The sequence below is a fragment of the Schistocerca piceifrons genome, chromosome 2 (assembly GCF_021461385.2).
Source record: "Schistocerca piceifrons isolate TAMUIC-IGC-003096 chromosome 2, iqSchPice1.1, whole genome shotgun sequence".
NCBI classification, from domain to species: domain Eukaryota; kingdom Metazoa; phylum Arthropoda; class Insecta; order Orthoptera; family Acrididae; genus Schistocerca; species Schistocerca piceifrons.
Window position 1 is genome coordinate 573,166,454 of NC_060139.1, and position 18,882 is coordinate 573,185,335.

General features: G+C 38.2%; 1 protein-coding gene across 2 annotated transcripts in view; it reads right to left on the bottom strand.

Moving 5' to 3' along the window:
• LOC124776349 (erlin-1-like) overlaps positions 1-14,797 on the bottom strand; it is a 40,669-nt gene extending 25,872 nt beyond the window's left edge. Inside the window, exons 1-2 of one of the 2 annotated variants that reach the window (XM_047251299.1) lie at positions 14,512-14,797; positions 12,594-12,714 (exon numbers count right to left, since the gene is read on the bottom strand). In XM_047251299.1, the coding sequence (XP_047107255.1) occupies positions 12,594-12,701 (108 nt within the window). In that variant the 5' untranslated portion in view covers positions 12,702-12,714; positions 14,512-14,797. Of the gene's footprint in view, positions 1-12,593; positions 12,715-14,178; positions 14,380-14,511 lie in introns of those variants that run through there. The other variant, XM_047251300.1, reaches the window with a different exon arrangement.
• Positions 14,798-18,882: the final 4,085 nt, after the last annotated feature.

An 18,882-nucleotide genomic window follows, 5' to 3' on the forward strand; every position in this document is an offset into this window, starting at 1 on the left:
AAAGTTTTTGGAGAAAGGTCACACTCAGATGGAATGTGGCTCCAATGCAAGCTCAAAGGACATGAAGCTTCTCTTCCTACCCAATATGCCTTGATATCTAAAGAGGTGAGAAGAAAGCCATGACTTTACGAAGTCCATTACCTAAATTACTCCTTTTTCACTAGCTACGCAAAAAAAGAGCTGCAAAGAATGAGCCTACAGTTATGGACCTGAGGGTGATACAGTATTGTCCAAAAGGTATTATTCACTGCAAGGGCACTTCAATGAGGGGTGGCAAGAAATACCAAGACATCTGACAAAAATTTCTGGAAAAGTTTGCTTCCTGAAACTACACAAAGAAAGACTGAAAAATCAGGAAAGTCATATGGGATCATTTACAACAATTTACAGCCATTGGTTCTAAGGATTTCCATTGCTATTATGACAACATTCCTTACAAATGACCAACTTGGTTGTTACTGTTTCAGGAGGGACAGTGCAGTGTAGTTCTTTGTTCGGCAGTTTTTTCTTGAAGAAATCTACAGACATCATCATACCTACGTGAACTGTGTGTATATTTAAAGGTTTTTGCATTAAGTCTTTTAATGAAGTCTTTCCATAATGATGATGTTACTGTTGTTTCAGCACCAAAAACAACATAAAAGTGGTAAGCTGCACAGAAACTGATAAACCAATACTGCGTAAATAACATTCCTGTTCCACAAATACTAAGACAATTTTGTGTATCTGCCATAATTAAGCCGAGTATTTTCTTTATTTCACTTTTTGTTATGATCAGGAATATCATTGTAGTGTAACAAAACAAATTTCATGTCCATATGAAATGTATAAGGATTTCTAGACAGTTTTTCATCTCTCCTGTAAAACACATGTTTTGTTAGTAACAAGGTAGTTTTTCACTGATGATGTCTTCTGGCAGGTTACAGCATTTGGCTTATTAAATTACATGACCTGTTGTATAATCCAGAACAGGCTTTCTAACAGAGTCCCGACATATAGCAGGATCATGGCGCTCACTGCTATGACTTTGAGAACATGTGGTGGGGGATGCTACAAGTGATTGGCGATCTTGTATGACACAGCCAACATATCACAAGGCTCCACATGCCAGGACATTTAACTGTTCATAGCAGGCAACAATGGCCATTAGACTGTTCATAGAGTAACAATTCTGTACGAGCTGGAGCACCCTGTTCTAGAATAATATTGCTGTCAAGCAAGTTAAAAAGTTTCTGTCGGCACTTAAAATATAACCATTATTTAGTTTCATAATATTTCACATGTCTAAATTTGAAGTTAAATGTTCTTGTTGGGAATAGTAAAAATACTAAAAGTATATTGAGGGAGGTCTTTAAAATACAAACCACAAGTAAAACTCAGATTTTAGATTAAACATTTCTTCCATCTAATGCTCTTCCAAACACTGTAAGAAACAGGTAAGAAATGAAAAATTTAACAATCATTGTGATAACGCAAAGAAAGAAAGTAGAATAGGAGAAGCTACTCAGGAAGATAATACAGTCAATCATCTGTGGCTTCAAAGACTTGAATCAGTTCTGCATTACTCGTCCTGCAATAGGGCACGCTGGGAAGCACTGTATGGCTTTATAGTTTATTTTGAGAGACGCATATGGGGCCTGAAGATTTCCCTGGATTTTGTGAATTCAAACTGTTTCACAAGTGCTTCATTCAAAGACTTGATAGCAACTCCTACCAAGTCTTCGAATGAAGCACTTGCAAAATGGTTTGAGTTCACGAAATTCAGGGATACAAGGCACTGTACGGCATTATCGTTTATTTTGAGAGATGCACACTGGGCCTGAAGATGGCATAGCGCAATCCTGAAACTGGTAGTTGTCAAAATAAAATGGAACACCTTAGTTACACGACTATTGAGAATTTCATTGCTACTGACAATTACTTAACCAGCTGATGTCCCTACAAGAGAAAGTTTGGAAAGATGTGGATATGTGCTTTCACATCCGTGCCACCAGGCTTTCAGATGGCCTCCTTCCGCAGCTTGGGTGTATACTGCTGATATACTTCAGAATAACATTGGGGCAACGGTGACGTCTCTTGCAGATTCATCTTCTGATGAATCCTCAAATTCACTGAAAAGTCCAACAGGTTCCTGCTTCTTTGCAGGAACCTCAGGGACAATCTCTCTGTTTTTGAACTGTGGACATTTCCTTGCAACATAATTCCTAGCTTCTTTCATAACCTCATCTTCCTTGTCACTGCCAAGAAATTTTAAACACCCACACTTAGGATTCAAAAACATTGAAAGTTTGTGCATCATTATTTCAGACGTTTTGCTTAAATATGATTTTGCTGCAGTCTTTAAAGATGTTATAAACGGAATTTCTCCCTCACTTTTTGAGCAGTTTCACCATCCACAATACACATAGATACAGTGTTGGTGCTTTGGAGGCTTCGAGATCACAGGAGGCATTTTTAAATGGTGTCAGCAAACTTGTTACATCTTCCAACATTTTTTTGTCAATGGTGTCAATTAAATTGTCGTGATTTTTCTCTGACAAAATTACGAGAACTTTGAACCACACAAGTTAACTGACTCCTACATGTCTAGTTTGCTGTTCCATCACCTGTCCACATCTCCATTCAACAACTTCTGCAGGTTGTTCTGAACACAGATTTTTTTAAAAGTTGTGACAACTTGACAACAATTTATTAATCATTGTACATCATTCTTATCATCACTGATAACTGCTCCAGTCGCATACTCTAGCGGAGTATTGAGGATGTGCGCTGAGCAAGTGTGTGCCATATTGACGAAGTGTTGCTACAAAGGTTGGGTTTCTGTTGGCAACAAACATGACATTTGGCACAATGCTGAGTAAACCAAACAACTGTAATATCTTAATCAGTTCATGTTTAATGTTTTCTCCAGATTTTTTAAATATCACACTCAATTTTTTCGGGTGCACATCACTAACCTCAAGCTTTCCTTATTCAGTTAATGTAATGTAATGTGCAGTCACTCCCATGTAGCTTATTTTATGCTATGAATCACTCCATAGATTGACTGAAAACATTCCCCACCTCCATAGAAACTGCTTTACACATATGGTCAGTGGTTGGTTTCCTTTAAATTTCTTGAAATGGTGGTTGGTTGTGGTAGCAATTCCTTGGCACTCAACACACCACAACCGGCCCTCACACCAAAAAGGAACTGTGCCATATTGAGAAATCCGTTTCCACAGGCAACTTCGAAAGTCAATGTGTCCTTGCTGATAAGATTGATGAGCTTTTTCCGCAGCAGTTATCTTCAAATTCGAAGGTAAATCAGGAAATTTTACGTCTTTATTTAGTATTTAAAAAGTAATTATACACTTCTGTCCAGCCTCTCACAAATTTTAGTGAATCTGAAGTTGGAGATTTGTTTCCAGTGTAAGAATACATTTGTTTACATGCAAAACAGGCCACTGTATCTTATTTTCTCCTCGTTACCAAATACACAACCAGTTTTCAAATCTGGTTTCTCTTAATAAAGCGGTGCACCTTGTTTCAGCTTACATGAAATTATGTCCATGTTGTTAATTTTATTAAAGCACTTGCACTAATGTTTACTCTGAAACAGTCATTATGTGGTCACTCAATGACAAAGCATTAACTGAAGGCAGAGAAACTTGGCAACTCAACACCTCACAAGTAGCCAGTGGCCAGGCTTGTCACTCAGAATGTGCTTCACAAACCACATTAAAGATAAAACTGTTGCAATACGTTTTCACTAGCTACAGTTCCCTTGGTGAGAAGGGGAGCAGACACGGGAGGGCAGCTGAAGTAGTTGTAGCCAGAAAGTGAGAATGGAAACAGACTTCCAAACTGTCTGAGAATGCCCACACATTTCAAGCTAACGTTACAATAGTCGTACGGTGCCGATTCATGGAATCGTGTTCAGCGACCATAGGTAACAGTTTGACAAAAGGCATATGATACGACTGATAGTGTCCTTTAATTTTTAGTTAGAAAGGAAGTATTATGTGGGATATCCACAGATAATGCAAGGATATCCACAATGAAATGTGTTTTTATCCTAAAGGAACAATTAATGCGGATTTGAGGATCTGTGCAGACCTATCTATGGCTCATGTAGACCCTGAGTATAAACAAACCTACAGCTTCAGGATTATGGGGTGTAAAAATTCAAATGATTCTCCAGAATGGATATTTTATGTTCTCTTAGAAGGGGACCTTACATAGCAACCCTCTTTGATTTTCTTCATACTTGTATCATTTGAATGTCAATGCCTGGACATCAATTTCCTAAAGCAAAATGGTAAAATTTTCGGAGGATTTGAAAAAATCTTTTTTGAAGATTTGACAATCTCCGATTATGGTTAACTACAAAGCACACCACAATAAATAGAACAACAGCCAGTAACGGAGAGGATAGTAATTGTTTAGCCACTGGCTCGAATCTTGCTAGCGACAAACACTTTTTTACTTTGATTTCAGTTCCATATTAGTTAACCGTAAATATAAATTATCATATTGTATCATAATTGAGTGCAAAATGGCTAAGCAGGGATGGCTAGAGGACAAATGTAAGGATGTAGAGGCCTATCTCACTAGGGGTAAGATAGATACCGCCTACAGGAAAATTAAAGAGACCTTTGGAGATAAGAGAACGACTTGTATGAATATCAAGAGCTCAGATGGAAACCCAGTTCTAAGCAAAGAAGGGAAAGCAGAAAGGTGGAAGGAGTATATAGAGGGTCTATACAAGGGCGATGTACTTGAGGACAATATTATGGAAATGGAAGAGGATGTAGATGAAGATGAAATGGGAGATATGATACTGCGTGAAGAGTTTGACAGAGCACTGAAAGACCTGAGTCGAAACAAGGCCCCCGGAGTAGACAATATTCCATTGGAACTACTGACGGCCGTGGGAGAGCCAGTCCTGACAAAACTCTACCATCTGGTGAGCAAGATGTATGAAACAGGCGAAATACCCTCAGACTTCAAGAAGAATATAATAATTCCAATCCCAAAGAAAGCAGGTGTTGACAGATGTGAAAATTACCGAACTATCAGCTTAATAAGTCACAGCTGCAAAACACTAACACAAATTCTTTACAGACGAATGGAAAAACTAGTAGAAGCCAACCTCGGGGAAGATCAGTTTGGATTCCGTAGAAACACTGGAACACGTGAGGCAATACTGACCTTACGACTTATCTTAGAAGAAAGATTAAGGAAAGGCAAACCTACGTTTCTAGCATTTGTAGACTTGGAGAAAGCTTTTGACAATGTTGACTGGAATACTCTCTTTCAAATTCTAAAGGTGGCAGGGGTAAAATACAGGGAGCGAAAGGCTATTTACAATTTGTACAGAAACCAGATGGCAGTTATAAGAGTCGAGGGACATGAAAGGGAAGCAGTGGTTGGGAAGGGAGTAAGACAGGGTTGTAGCCTCTCCCCGATGTTGTTCAATCTGTATATTGAGCAAGCAGTAAAGGAAACAAAAGAAAAATTCGGAGTAGGTATTAAAATTCATGGAGAAGAAATAAAAACTTTGAGGTTCGCCGATGACATTGTAATTCTGTCAGAGACAGCAAAGGACTTGGAAGAGCAGTTGAATGGAATGGACAGTGTCTTGAAAGGAGGATATAAGATGAACATCAACAAAAGCAAAACAAGGATAATGGAATGTAGTCTAATCAAGTCGGGTGATGCTGAGGGAATTAGATTAGGAAATGAGGCACTTAAAGTAGTAAAGGAGTTTTGCTATTTGGGGAACAAAATAACTGATGATGGTCGAAGTAGAGAGGATATAAAATGTAGGCTGGCAATGGCAAGGAAAGAGTTTCTGAAGAAGAGAAATTTGTTAACATCCAGTATTGATTTAAGTGTGAGGAAGTCATTTCTGAAAGTATTCGTATGGAGCGTAGCCATGTATGGAAGTGAAACATGGACGATAAATAGTTTGGACAAGAAGAGAATAGAAGCTTTCGAAATGTGGTGCTACAGAAGAATGCTGAAGATTAGATGGGTAGATCACATAACTAATGAGGAAGTATTGAATAGGATTGGGGAGAAGAGAAGTTTGTGGCACAACTTGACCAGAAGAAGGGATCGGTTGGTAGGACATGTTCTGAGGCATCAAGGGATCACCAATTTAGTATTGGAGGGCAGAGTGGAGGGTAAAAATCGTAGAGGGAGACCAAGAGATGAATACACTAAGCAGATTCAGAAGGATGTAGGTTGCAGTAGGTACTGGGAGATGAAAAAGCTTGCACAGGATAGAGTAGCATGGAGAGCTGCATCAAACCAGTCTCAGGACTGAAGACCACAACAACAACAACATCATAATTGAGGAGCATCATTTGAAATCGTATAATGTCAAAATAACTAAATTTTCCAGAAGAAGCAAAAACATTACACCTAATCTGGAAAATTTTTCATATATTTGAAAATGTGAAGTTGTGTTTGAGATCTACTTCAGGGAACATGAAAAAGTGAATTGTATTTGCAATTTTGCTCTCCAAATGTTCAGGGAAACGTATTGGACTTAATATGCTTTGATCCAATATTTTGTAAAACATACAAATATTAAACAAAATTATTGAGGTAAATATGTAACTAAGCATTTATTTTTGCTGTTATATAGTAGTATTATCTGTTTATACAAAATTAAAGTTTTACAAAAAATTCTGATGTATAGCGTGTCCATAAGTTCCTTTTTGCTGCCAATTTACTTTGAATACCATTTTATTACACAATAAATATATTAATTTGTTACAGGCCGCCTCCTTACAAGCTGCCATACAAACTTCTTCCTCACTGCCAATTACGATAGGAAGTGCATCGGTAATGTTAGCAGAGAAATCTTAAGCTTCTATGCTTATCCAATCATCACCAAAATGCTTACCTACTAAATTCTTCACATCAGCTTTGTTCGCTTCACTTGTTCTACAGCATGATGAAATTGCTCACTGTTCAGCAACATGGTACTTTTCTTTCTTTTAAGCTGACTCCCATTTTTATTCTGACCTTAACATTTTCATCTTTGACTGACTTGTGTAAAATAATTTGTTTCATGCCACTGATACCATCCATCTTTTTAAAATATTCACAGATTGCTTTGTAGTCCCTCACACTCCAATCCTCATCTAAAATGTGAATTGTCCCTATGGTTTTATAAACTCTGGTAATCTTTGGCAGAGGATCAAACTGTGACTTAGACCACTTTGATTTTATCACAATCTTGAGAGAGAAAATGGCAAAAGAACAAGAAAGCTGATGAAATGGAATACTGACAAATTGAAAATACCTGGTGAAGTGGAACAATACCACGTAAATGAGGGAAAAGTTCTATGAATATGATATAGATCTGCATTTCCTATTCATTGATTTCAAAGAAGCCTTTGACAGCATAAACTGGCAAGAACTATACAGAGTACTTGAGGAAGTTGGTATATGCGCTAAACTAATAAGATTAATCAGAATGACGACAAGAGCAAAAGTAAAGGTTCTTAGCAGAACAAGTGAAAGCTTTGGCTTTATAAAAGGTGTGAAGCAAGGTGATAAGTCTCTCCACTGTCCTATTCAATATAACCCGGAATAGTCTCAGTATAAACCTGCATTGTGTAGTAAATAAAATCAACAAAAGAGGCACCATACTTACGAAAACCAGCCAGATACAGGCATACGCTAATGACATTACTGTAGCAGGAAGAAATGTCAATACACTCCAAGAAACATACAGGGCAATGGAAACAGAAGACTTAAAAATTGGCCTTATAGTAAATGAAAACAAAACAAAATATATGGTAATGTCACAATCTGAGGCCAGAAGGACCCCTAAAGACACAAACATCAATTGGGAATGCTTCAAAGGAGTGTCCTACTTTAATTACTTGGGAACAAATGGTAACGATATCATAAAGACTATACGGGATAGAATACAAGTAGGAAAGAGAGCTTACTTTGCAAATATCCAACTTTTGAGAAATAGCTTTGTTACACGAAAACAAAACTCCTGATATATAACTCCCTAATCTTCCCAGTTATCACATAACAGGTCAGGGGTACAGGCGTTGACAGAACATGACAAAACATGTACTAAGAACCTCTGAGTGGAAAACACTACACAACCCCCCACCCCCCCCCTCCCAATAAGGAAAGAAGGCTGGAGAATACACTACAGTGCCGAGTTACATGGTAGGAATATAGGAATACAATTACATGGAAGGGATATAGTGAAATTTGTGAACCCCAAAGGGGATATCCTGGCCAATAAATGCCATATGATCATTTCATTGTGAAATCACATTGAATACAATGGCTAGGACACGCGGAGAGAATGGCAGAAGATCGAATTCCAAAGACAATGATGAAAGATGTGATTCATTCATCTAGGCAAAAACCGAGACCTAGAAGAATGGATTGACGACGTGATAGCAGATCTCACCACTCGGGAGTCCGTGGTTTGAAAAGAGCAGCAAACAACCGAGAAATGTGGAAGAAGCTTGTTGAAGCCAAGGTTCAATCCAGGGCAGTAGCACTACTGGAGAAGAAGATGGTAATCTTTGGGTGTCAGTAACTCAGATTTCTTTTGAAAATGTTTTTCCAAAACTCCAAAGATTCTGTCAGCAGTGAAGAGTGAGTGGCCTCGTACTGGAAAAAGATCAGTGTTATGTTCATAAGCTGCTGAGGAGCTTTTTAAGTAGAGAGAAAGTCCAAGCACATACCACATGGTCATTTTTATTTTGCCCTCCACAGTCATCTGCCAAAAGCCTCAAGCTATCATTTTCAACAGGGATTTCAAACTTTTCCAGAAAATCACAGGGACCTCAAGCAATCCCAACAGAACTTCTGCGAACTTTATTTTCTGTCCAGACATAGAAGTGTGAATTTTTTTTATCTGTGTCTTTTACACAGAGAGCGTGATAGTTCATTTGATGTGAATGATATGCCTCACTGATCAACATTTTTTGGAAGGACCTGTATCTGCTGCATATCAGGGCATAGGGTTGTTGAATTATAGGGCTACTCCTTCATAAGTCGATGAAAAGTCTCTGCTCTTAATCTAGAAGCACCCAAGTTAGTCAGAATTTGTGACTTTTAATTTTGGGCAGCTGTAAAAAGTCTACGAGACATTTTAAGGCTGTAGCTACAAGTATCCGAGGTACGTGTTCCAAAACAACAATTTTGAACAACTTACTGATATTTAGTTCTGAAAAAAAGTACAATTGTTGCTTTTCTCTAACCTTTACGCAAGAGATGAAACTAATAATCTTCTCTCTCTTTGCTGCAAACTTCTCTTTCTTGTGGTCACTCCCTGTGTATTCTTTACATCTTTCACCACCCGTTAACTGAGTTAGCAATAATATTTAGATTACTCTACACAAATCCAAACAGCTCCACAAAAATTTTTGCATGCACTTGTTCCAAATCTCTATTTACTGGAATGTGATACATAACAATCATTGCTATACATTTCCTGTCAATTCTGAATGCTTTATTTTTTGGCATTTAGTAGAAAATATGCTAGTATATTACAGCAATGGAAATGACTTTCTCTGTGCTGGAATACTGGTGTGAACAACACAATCACGAGATAACTGTCATTACTGAACACACAGCATTGTAGAGAAAAGTACGCTAGTTGTCAGTATAGCCAACTGAGCTGCTTCATGTAGAATAGATGTTGGACACAATATCATTTGAAGCACACACTATAGAAGGCTAAATATGATCTGAAATAAATGCTAGTTTTCAGAGACTATTTACACTGCCAGTGACTCTGATGTGTTACATTCTGACTTCACAGCACAAAAGAATGGTATGGTGGACATAATACAATTTCAAATGGTGCTCCTCAATTTTTTTAATAATAATAGTAACTATTTTTAATTACTGGTCATGTGACAAAATTTTGTACAGACATTTGAAATGGCTCATTGTCAAATGACAAAAAATATATAGCCTATGTAAATCAATAATACTGTTCAATCTCTAAAAACTTAGAAAGTACTTCCTTTTCTATCCTTCACATTTCTGTACCAAATTTTCACTGATTGTGAATTTGTTTTCATGCAACTGGTAATTAAAAATGAAAACATGTCATCTTTTATTAAAATAAAATTCAATATACATTAATTTCTATTTGTTAAGAAATATTGAATTAAAAAAAGGGTGCTACCAGTGAGGTTTGAATGACCAGCTATGCAATTACAAGATTCCTACAATACCTACCCAGGCCGTGGCTGATTATTTTTAATCAGGTGAAAATGTTTTGTACTTGGTTCAGAAGTCTTCTGATTTTTTCTCAGAGTATGTGTTGCACTGCTCTAGAAAACTGAAGTCCGGGTGCTGAGTTTCAAACCTTTTGGAACACAACTAACACGTGTTACCTTCTTATGAAGAAATTAATGTGCGTTTTCTTCAATGGTTTATACATTATGTCTCTTACACATGTTCTTACAAATGTTTCCATAAAGTTTTACTGTTGTACGATCATGCATTTGTCTCAGGCAGCAAACATTTAATTACAACCACACTGTATGTACAAAGCTAACTACTACTCTAGTTTGAAAAATAATGTTCAATGGTAATACTTTAACAACAAAGCTACTCTAGATAGATTTAAAATATCTTATTTATTTTTGAAAATACCACACTAGATATACAATCTGCATTAGCTTATCAGGCACCGGCATTCTCTATCAATTTTAAAAATTTCAAAATAAATGTGTGGCTCATAGCAATACCAAACCAGCACTGAATATGACATGAATTTGCTTCTTGTTGCAATACTAAAGGAAGCAAAGAGAAAAGCAGACCCACAGTTTTTCACAGCAGAGGAAAGAGCTGGAAACTATGCAGACGCACTCGGAAACATGCAGCCACAATGACAAACATTCCCCTGTTACGTATGTTTATCAAAGTAACTTAGTGGCTGCTCCTAATTCTCCTGTAAACATTAGTTTACTAACAGTTTCATCAGCAAATCTGTAACTTATCAGCTATTGTTACTCTTAAAAATTCCATCATTACCATCATCCATCACTGTTCCATGCCATAGCGCAATAACCTCAAGTACATGAGAAATCATCATAGGAACAACCTTTGAATTTTTGTCACAGAAATTATTAATCCATTTTGACAGCAACTTGAAGCATGATACTGTGAGAAAGTCAGCGAAGCACTACTTTACACTGAAATCAGTAGAAAGGAACTGAAGCTTCAATATTCAACACTGATCTCCAACACGTGCATATTCAAATATGGATCGGTATTTATATACTTTCTTAAAATCTGATTTGAGCAACTGGCAAATGCACACTTATGCGACATATTCTTGTGTGTATGTTACACTCCATCATCAAACATGCAGTGGCAAACAGGGATGCCTGAAAACCCATCTACAATAAAGAAGATTCTCGTGTCCGCCAGTGTGCTCGAGGTGGTTGTGATCAAACAGATGGAACAGATTTTTGCAAATTTCCTTATGCAACTCCACACCAACAGTTTCCAAAGCAGACTATAAAGAGTGATTTGTAACAAAATGACTCAGCAAATTCTTTCAATGAATAAGTCAAACTCCTATTTCTTTAGTCTTTCACATTTCTCAAAGCTTTCCCCAACTTCTTCAGTAAACTAAATTTTCTCGAGACTTTTTAGAGTTTCCAGGTACATTGCCAACCTACAGAATGAGGAAATAAAATACAACAGAGCTTGATTGCTGGAAAGAACACAAGTCAATGTATGAAAAACAAATGAAAGGGAAATCTGAAAAAATAAGAAAGGTACGAACAGGTCACTTACACCATTTTATAAGTTGCTATTCTTTCCCGACATTTGACAGTGGAAGAATCAACAATTTTCTATATCATTTGATATCACTCGTCAGCACTCATTCCCATTCATCTTCCAGACACTCAAGAGCAGTTACAAACTGAGGACTAAACTTTCTTTCAACCATTATTTTATCTGTATTGCATAGTGCTTTTATTTACATGTATGAAACTTGTGTTGATTGTTTCATAATGGCAGCAGTTGTACACAGATTTCTCATTTGGAAGACATGTACAAGATATTTTTTTGTAAAATAAATTATATTTGCCACAACTGCTCACATTTAACCATGAGTCATTGTGTCCGGGGCCAGTTTAAGGCCCAAGTGACATAACTCGCTACTGGAAGCGGCATACACTGAGGAGTGCCAGAGGTGGCACAATTATACAACTGCTTTACAGTATGTATCACAATTAGTGGCAATATTTAGGGCCACCAAGCTGAGAGGCATCAGGGCCACCTACATGCAAAAAGTACATGATTTATCACAATTGGAACGAAAACTGACATGTGTGAAAGTGTATGAGGGGGAAAGTGGGGAGAAGGTGTCAAAAGATAAAATGCTTGTATGGAAAAATGTTCAAGCCAACCCTGAACGTACTAAAAATATACTAGAATTGGATACTTTATTTGCCATGATGACAGTGAATCTACATCAAGTGGAAGCTAGGATGAAAGTAAATGCTGTGGAGACAAGTTGTAAGTAGCTTCCAAGTTTAGTAAATACAGTGCACAGGTTTCACAGTAATAAAAGACAGACTTACCCTGTAGTAAACACCAACATGACCTTCTTCCAGCTTATGCAGGGAGAAGTTCACAATAATTATAAGCAGGATCACAAGCCCAGCAACAAATCCTACAGTTTCTGCCATGTCTTCATATGTTCTAGAAACAAATACGAAAAATATAAAGTAGTATAACAGAGGTATTACAGAAAACTTCACTCAAGAATCTAGTAATATTAGAACTCTAAATTTAACAAATACAATTAATTTTGATACAAATGGAAATAAGTAAGGTTTTTATAACACACTCCTTCGTTCACCATGTGAGGGTTGAGAGGTTTTGCACATATTATAACAAAGAACTGAGCTGTTATCACATGTACAAGACAGTAGAAACTTCTAATGTCATTAAATACCTTGAACTGTGGATACCAGGTAACCTAAAATGGATCGAACATGTGAACTATAAACATAATAAGTTGAATATTGTGTGTTGCTGTGTCAAAATTCTAACAGGATGCATAAAACAGCAATTTATAAAAAAATGTGTACTGTGGCCAGATGGAATCATCGTTAAGATTGTTTAAATATGTCAGAGACCACATAAATTAATGAGGGAAGACATCTGCTTAATTTAACATAAATCAGGATGAGCACACAAACAACACTAGATACATGGAGAAAGAGAGAAAAAAAGTGCAAAAAATGACCTCTGCACGCAGGAATAATGCTTTGCAACAAATTATTTGCCCATATTAAAACAATATAAAATATTCCAAATCCCAAAACAACTCTAACTATACATTCCAAATAAGTTAAGCAACGTAGTCAATGAAATAAAGCTCTGTAAATTGGTGACATTCCATTAATTATGATATTTCAAATTTTTTGAAATTATTTTTTGTTTCACTGCGAGCAAAACTAAATTCCCCCCCCCCCCCCCCCTCTCTCTCTCTCTCTCTCTCTCTCTCTCTCTCTCTCTCTCTCTCTCTCTCTCTCTGTGTGTGTGTGTGTGTGTGTGTGTGTGTGTGTGTGTGTGTGTGTGTGTGTGTGTGCGTGTTTTTTTTTTTTTCTGGTAATGGTCGAGTACTGGTTGCTATTCAATTAACAGATAATACTCTTTGTAGATCTTCACAAATCACTCTGCCAAAATGCATTCTCTAAGTCCCTAGGAAACTTACACCCATATATATATATTGTATCATATTTCACTGTAGCTATGTAGGTCTATAAAAATATGAAAGAGGCACATGTCATACCAAAATGTGAAGTAGAAATTACATTCCTTTACGATAAGCTGATGGATACAGATGTCTATAAATTTTTTCCCAATTGTTGGTCCCTTTATTAGTGTTACTGGATACATCATGGTATAAATAGACGATTTGTAAAAACATCTGTTGTTTAACGGGTTATACAAACAAAGTGCTGTGTCAGACAGTTATGACGGAAACATGTAATACTGTGTATATACGAATTGCTTTCCTGATTCACACAAATTAAATTCATACAGTTGTACACACGTTAAATAAGGAGCATTGTGATCTTCCAAAAAACATTACTAACTGCTTCTGATACGAATGCTGGCACCCAACTGTGAATACTGAAAGCACAATATGTTTACCATGTATACAGCTGATGGTCAGTAACTCAACCTGACTTTATTTAGGTTGTGAAACGGTTGTTGCACAACACAATCCTGATGATGTACAAATCTTCGGCCTTAGAACGGAACTGATTGCACATCGGTTTCATTTAACACTTCCAAAGCTATTTTCATTTTACTACCGGCATATCTGCACTCCACTGGTCTACTGAATCAACTGATTACGAGTTACTTGAATTTAATTTTCAACCAGTGACGACTGAAGTAGCAGCAATTCTTTGCTGTGTCACTCACCACAGAATCTTTCTTATACAGGAATATTGTAATTACTTAACGTTTACATGTACTAACCAGCAAAAAAGATTAGTCACAGCAGGTATGGCACTGAAGCAGGTTTTTGGCTGGTGTCACACACATACAAATTTATCAGGTACTTGATTTTATTTTGGAATTACGATTTGTGCACGACCTCCAACCTGCCAGCATTCTTGCGGCTGGCAGCAAAAACAACGCTGAAGGCCGATTAACCAATCGATTGCAATTACAGATAACTTAATTGAACCGGCACTGCACTTGTAAGTACCTGTCTATAATACCCCCACCCAAAGATGTTCACCTGCCACTCCCACGGTGTACTCCCCCCACTTCTGATAACATTACAGCACAGATGGTAATGAGAATAGTACACCATAGTGCATACTGTTTAGGGTGCCAAAGTTGTTGCTCATTAATTTTTAATGCCTGCGGAAACGCGGCTTTAGAGCACGGTATAACATTCGGCAAATACTATTTTAAGTGCATTTATGTGTGGAAACAATCGTTCAAGAAGGATTAAGTGATTATCATGACTCGCTGCGCCACAAAATTTCTACCTAAGCTCTACAGTTCTTTGGTGTATATTGATCCTGAAACAGATCGACAAACAACTGTTCTCTCGATCCCACATATTAGCAGAACGGGTAACAACTACTGGAAAATCAGCTACAGAACTTAGAGGACATTTAAGAAGGAACAGTGCAAATACGCCAATGACTACGTGAATATTGGTGACATGATCCGCCCTAAAGAGTTACGATGTACCTTACTTTCAAATGGTGTTTGATTCTGTAAGTAACAAATTACTCCAGCAGATTTCAGAAACAAATGCATCAGGGGACTGTCATCTAACATACTGACTGAAGCGTCTTATCTTGAAGGAAGAGTACCGGTAAGAAAAAGCCGCAGAAAACTAAGCGGTAATTCGAGTGAATAGTTATCTGAAGTATTAATTAGTATTGCGAGATGTTACTTAACATTCTGGTCGTATCTCTACAGCAGCCTATAAAGGGGATTGCTTACAAAACACCCGTGGAACCTATTCTATGATATTGCTTAAGCGTGTCATACCAATATATTGTAGGATATTGACCTCATACGATGAAACTCGAGCGTGTCATACGGTACTCATATATTGTAGGACTTATACGACGAAAAGCTGTATGGACGGTCGAGTGTTTGTCTGACTCGCGGAAATGTTAAAAACTTGAATTGTCTAAGGCTTGAGGCCAGAAGCAATCTATTTCAGGAAAGCCTACTTGCAAAGTTTCAAGAACCTATATTAAGTGACAAATGTAGATACATATGCCTACTGCTGCCTCTGCGGATCATTCTCGCCAGGATGGCTACATCGACCGTGGTTTTACTGATCCTTTTGGAACTGCGACCAAGAAGCGTAGGTTTTCCGACCTGAACTTCCCCCATTGCTAATTTACGCCAGTCGTACACCAGCAACGGATGTGTTGTCACCCATCAATCGTACAGTGCCGACAGCATAGACGCCTCGTGAAATTGTAAGACATTCCAGGCAGCAGTTGACTGTAGAGTGTCTTTGAAGCAGTTCCGTACACGTGATGTCGAAAATGGAAAAAAATCGAGTATTGTGCAGTGATTAAATCTTCGTAAAAGAAGCTATTCTCAGCATCACTCCTGACATACTGCATAACAATTTCACATGACTCTCCTGGAGAAGGACTGTGGCCGCCATACAAATTTAGGAGGCACAAATGAAATTAGGTCGCTGTTAAAACTTTCGTCAGGTGGGCAAGAATGTGGCTGCTCAGTTGCAATTTTTAAATGGCATCGGCCCTTACTCCATTCTAAATTCACACACAACCCTTTGGTACACTCTTCACATCTCCAGGCCAACTGGTAGTGATGACTTGCTTGAGAAGAGATGGGTTCCCTTTCGTTGTTGTAATTATTTCCATTATTCACAGTGTGTAGACCTTAATCAGCTTAGGCCTATGAAACTATAGGGAGACAAAGGCTGTAGGCGGGAGACTGCTGTGTGCAGATGCAAGCCAAATTGGTGGCATTTCATTCTCAGCTCCAGACTACAGCTTGAGGCTGCAGTGGATGGGCATAACTGTTGCAGGCTGGCCATAGTGATCCGAAGGATGTCCAGCACGACCCACGAGTCTGCCAATTGGTCTGTACCAGTGGTCAGTCCAGTCACTGCTTGCATTGAGGTTGACTCCTCACCCATGGTCAAGTGGGAGGTCGTCTCAGGGTGTGGCAGGTGATGAAAGACTTTCTGGGGACCGATCATAAGGGCTCTCCATTTAGTCTGGCAAACAGGTTCCAGATGCTGTCTATGGCTGACACTGTCCCTCAAACAGATTCAGTCATTTGTCCTATTTCAGAGAAAACCTCTTGAGTCTGCAAGGTCCAGGCAGTTACAGAGGGTGGGATATGGCTGCTATGGAGGGGAAGAAAGCCAATGGTCACTTCATGTGCATACCAGATGGATTCATTCCAGACGTGGAATGGGTCCTCCCGGTTGCCATTAAGAGCACAAGATGCAGCCAACTGCAAGTTGGTGGCTCATGATGGTATCAATGATGATGTTGCTTTGGACCAGAAGAGATTCTCTCTTGTTTCAGGTGGCTATCAGAAGTGGTAAAGGCTGCCAGTTTAGCTTGGGAGATGAAAGCAGAGCTCACGAATTGCAGCAGTCGACAGGACCAATTGTGGACCTCTTGCATAGAGCCAGAGTGGAGGGTCTGAATCAGAGGCTCAGACAGTCCTGTAACTGTGTAGGCCGTGGATTCCTCGACTTGCGTCATAGGGTGATGGGTTTTCAGGTTCAGATAAATAGGTCGAGAGTCCACTACATGCAGGAGGTGGCTACATGGGTAGTGGGGGCTGTGTGGCGTGGACTGGGAGGTTTTTTAGATTAGAGGGCTTATAGAAAACACAAAAAAAGGCTTTAGTCTCAAAGGGGGCAGGTCGAACACAGGAAGAACGTAGATGTAGGAACCATTCGTATACACATGGTAACAATCAGCATTGTAGTTGTAAACTGTCATAGCAGTTTTGGGAAAGTACTAGAGTTAATAGAAAGCACCGATGCTCAAACTGTTATCGACACTGGAAGGTGGCTAAAGTTCAGCTGAAATAGGACCTAATGGTATTCAGATATACAGTTGGCAGAGGTGTGTTTGCTGCTTTTAGAAGTAGTTTATCTTGTAGTGAAATTGAAGAATATAGTTTCTGTTAGTTAATATGGGTAGAGGTCATTTTTGGCGGCTGGAATAAAATACTATTGGAACCTTTTACCCACCTCCCAACTCAGATGATAGAATTTCTGAAGTTTGATAAACATTTTATTTTTATCTGTTATTACTTCATGTTGTAATTTCATGTACTGACACGTTCCATGACCTTGGAGATTTGTTCCTCAGTTTGGTCCTACGGAACTTAATGTGTAAATAAATAAATAAATAAATAAAATAAAACACGTACCTGACACACATTATTATAGTTGGTGATGACTTCCATTTTTCCCTCGATATATTGGCGAAAATACATGTTTACATCTGCAGGTATGCATAAAACATCTTCCAAAATTGTGCTAAATGCATTCTCTGAAAATTAATTCGGGCATTTAGTTCATGAGTCCTCTTGAATAGTAGACTGTTATGAAAACACACTTGACCTCTTAGCAACAAATAATCTTGAGTTAATAACGAGCATCAAAACGGATATAACAACGCCCAAAAAATACAGGCACGCCAGAAACCACCGACAAAATGGATGATTTGATTTTAAAAGATCGACATAAAAAGGTTTGTGAAATTGCTAATGCTCTAAGGATACGTGGAGTGCATTACAATCGCTGTTATAAAATGGCATCACGCGACGAGAAGGCACAGTGTGTTTTGTGGTATTACAAGACAATAAGGGAGAGAAGCACTATTACTGTTGCATGGTACCAGGAGTTTAAACAGGCCAGCAGTATGTTGGATGTTCTGTGAATAGGGAAGCCTTCAGTCAGTAAACGAAGTGTCAGATGTGCGCAACAGAAGTCCTTCCAAATCTACCCAACATGCATTTCACGAATTAGGAATGCCTAGCGCCACAGTACGAAGAATTCTACATGTAAGATTCAAATGACAGAACTTGTTGAGCAACTTTTGTGGGTGAGAATTTGGCACCAGCAAAAATTATCTTTACCGAATTTGTTTTTTCAGATGAGACCACATTCCACGTATCAGGAAAAGTTAACAAGCGCATGTTATGAGAAACACGCAGTATACAATAATGACATCACAGCATAGTCTGGGAAAATGTAATTCTAGTGGCACCAAATCTAGTGAGAGGACCTGTGTCCAAAAGTACCTGAACGATCTGACAGCATTGCACTGGCGTATATGCCAGCATTAAAGCAATGTCACTCCAGTG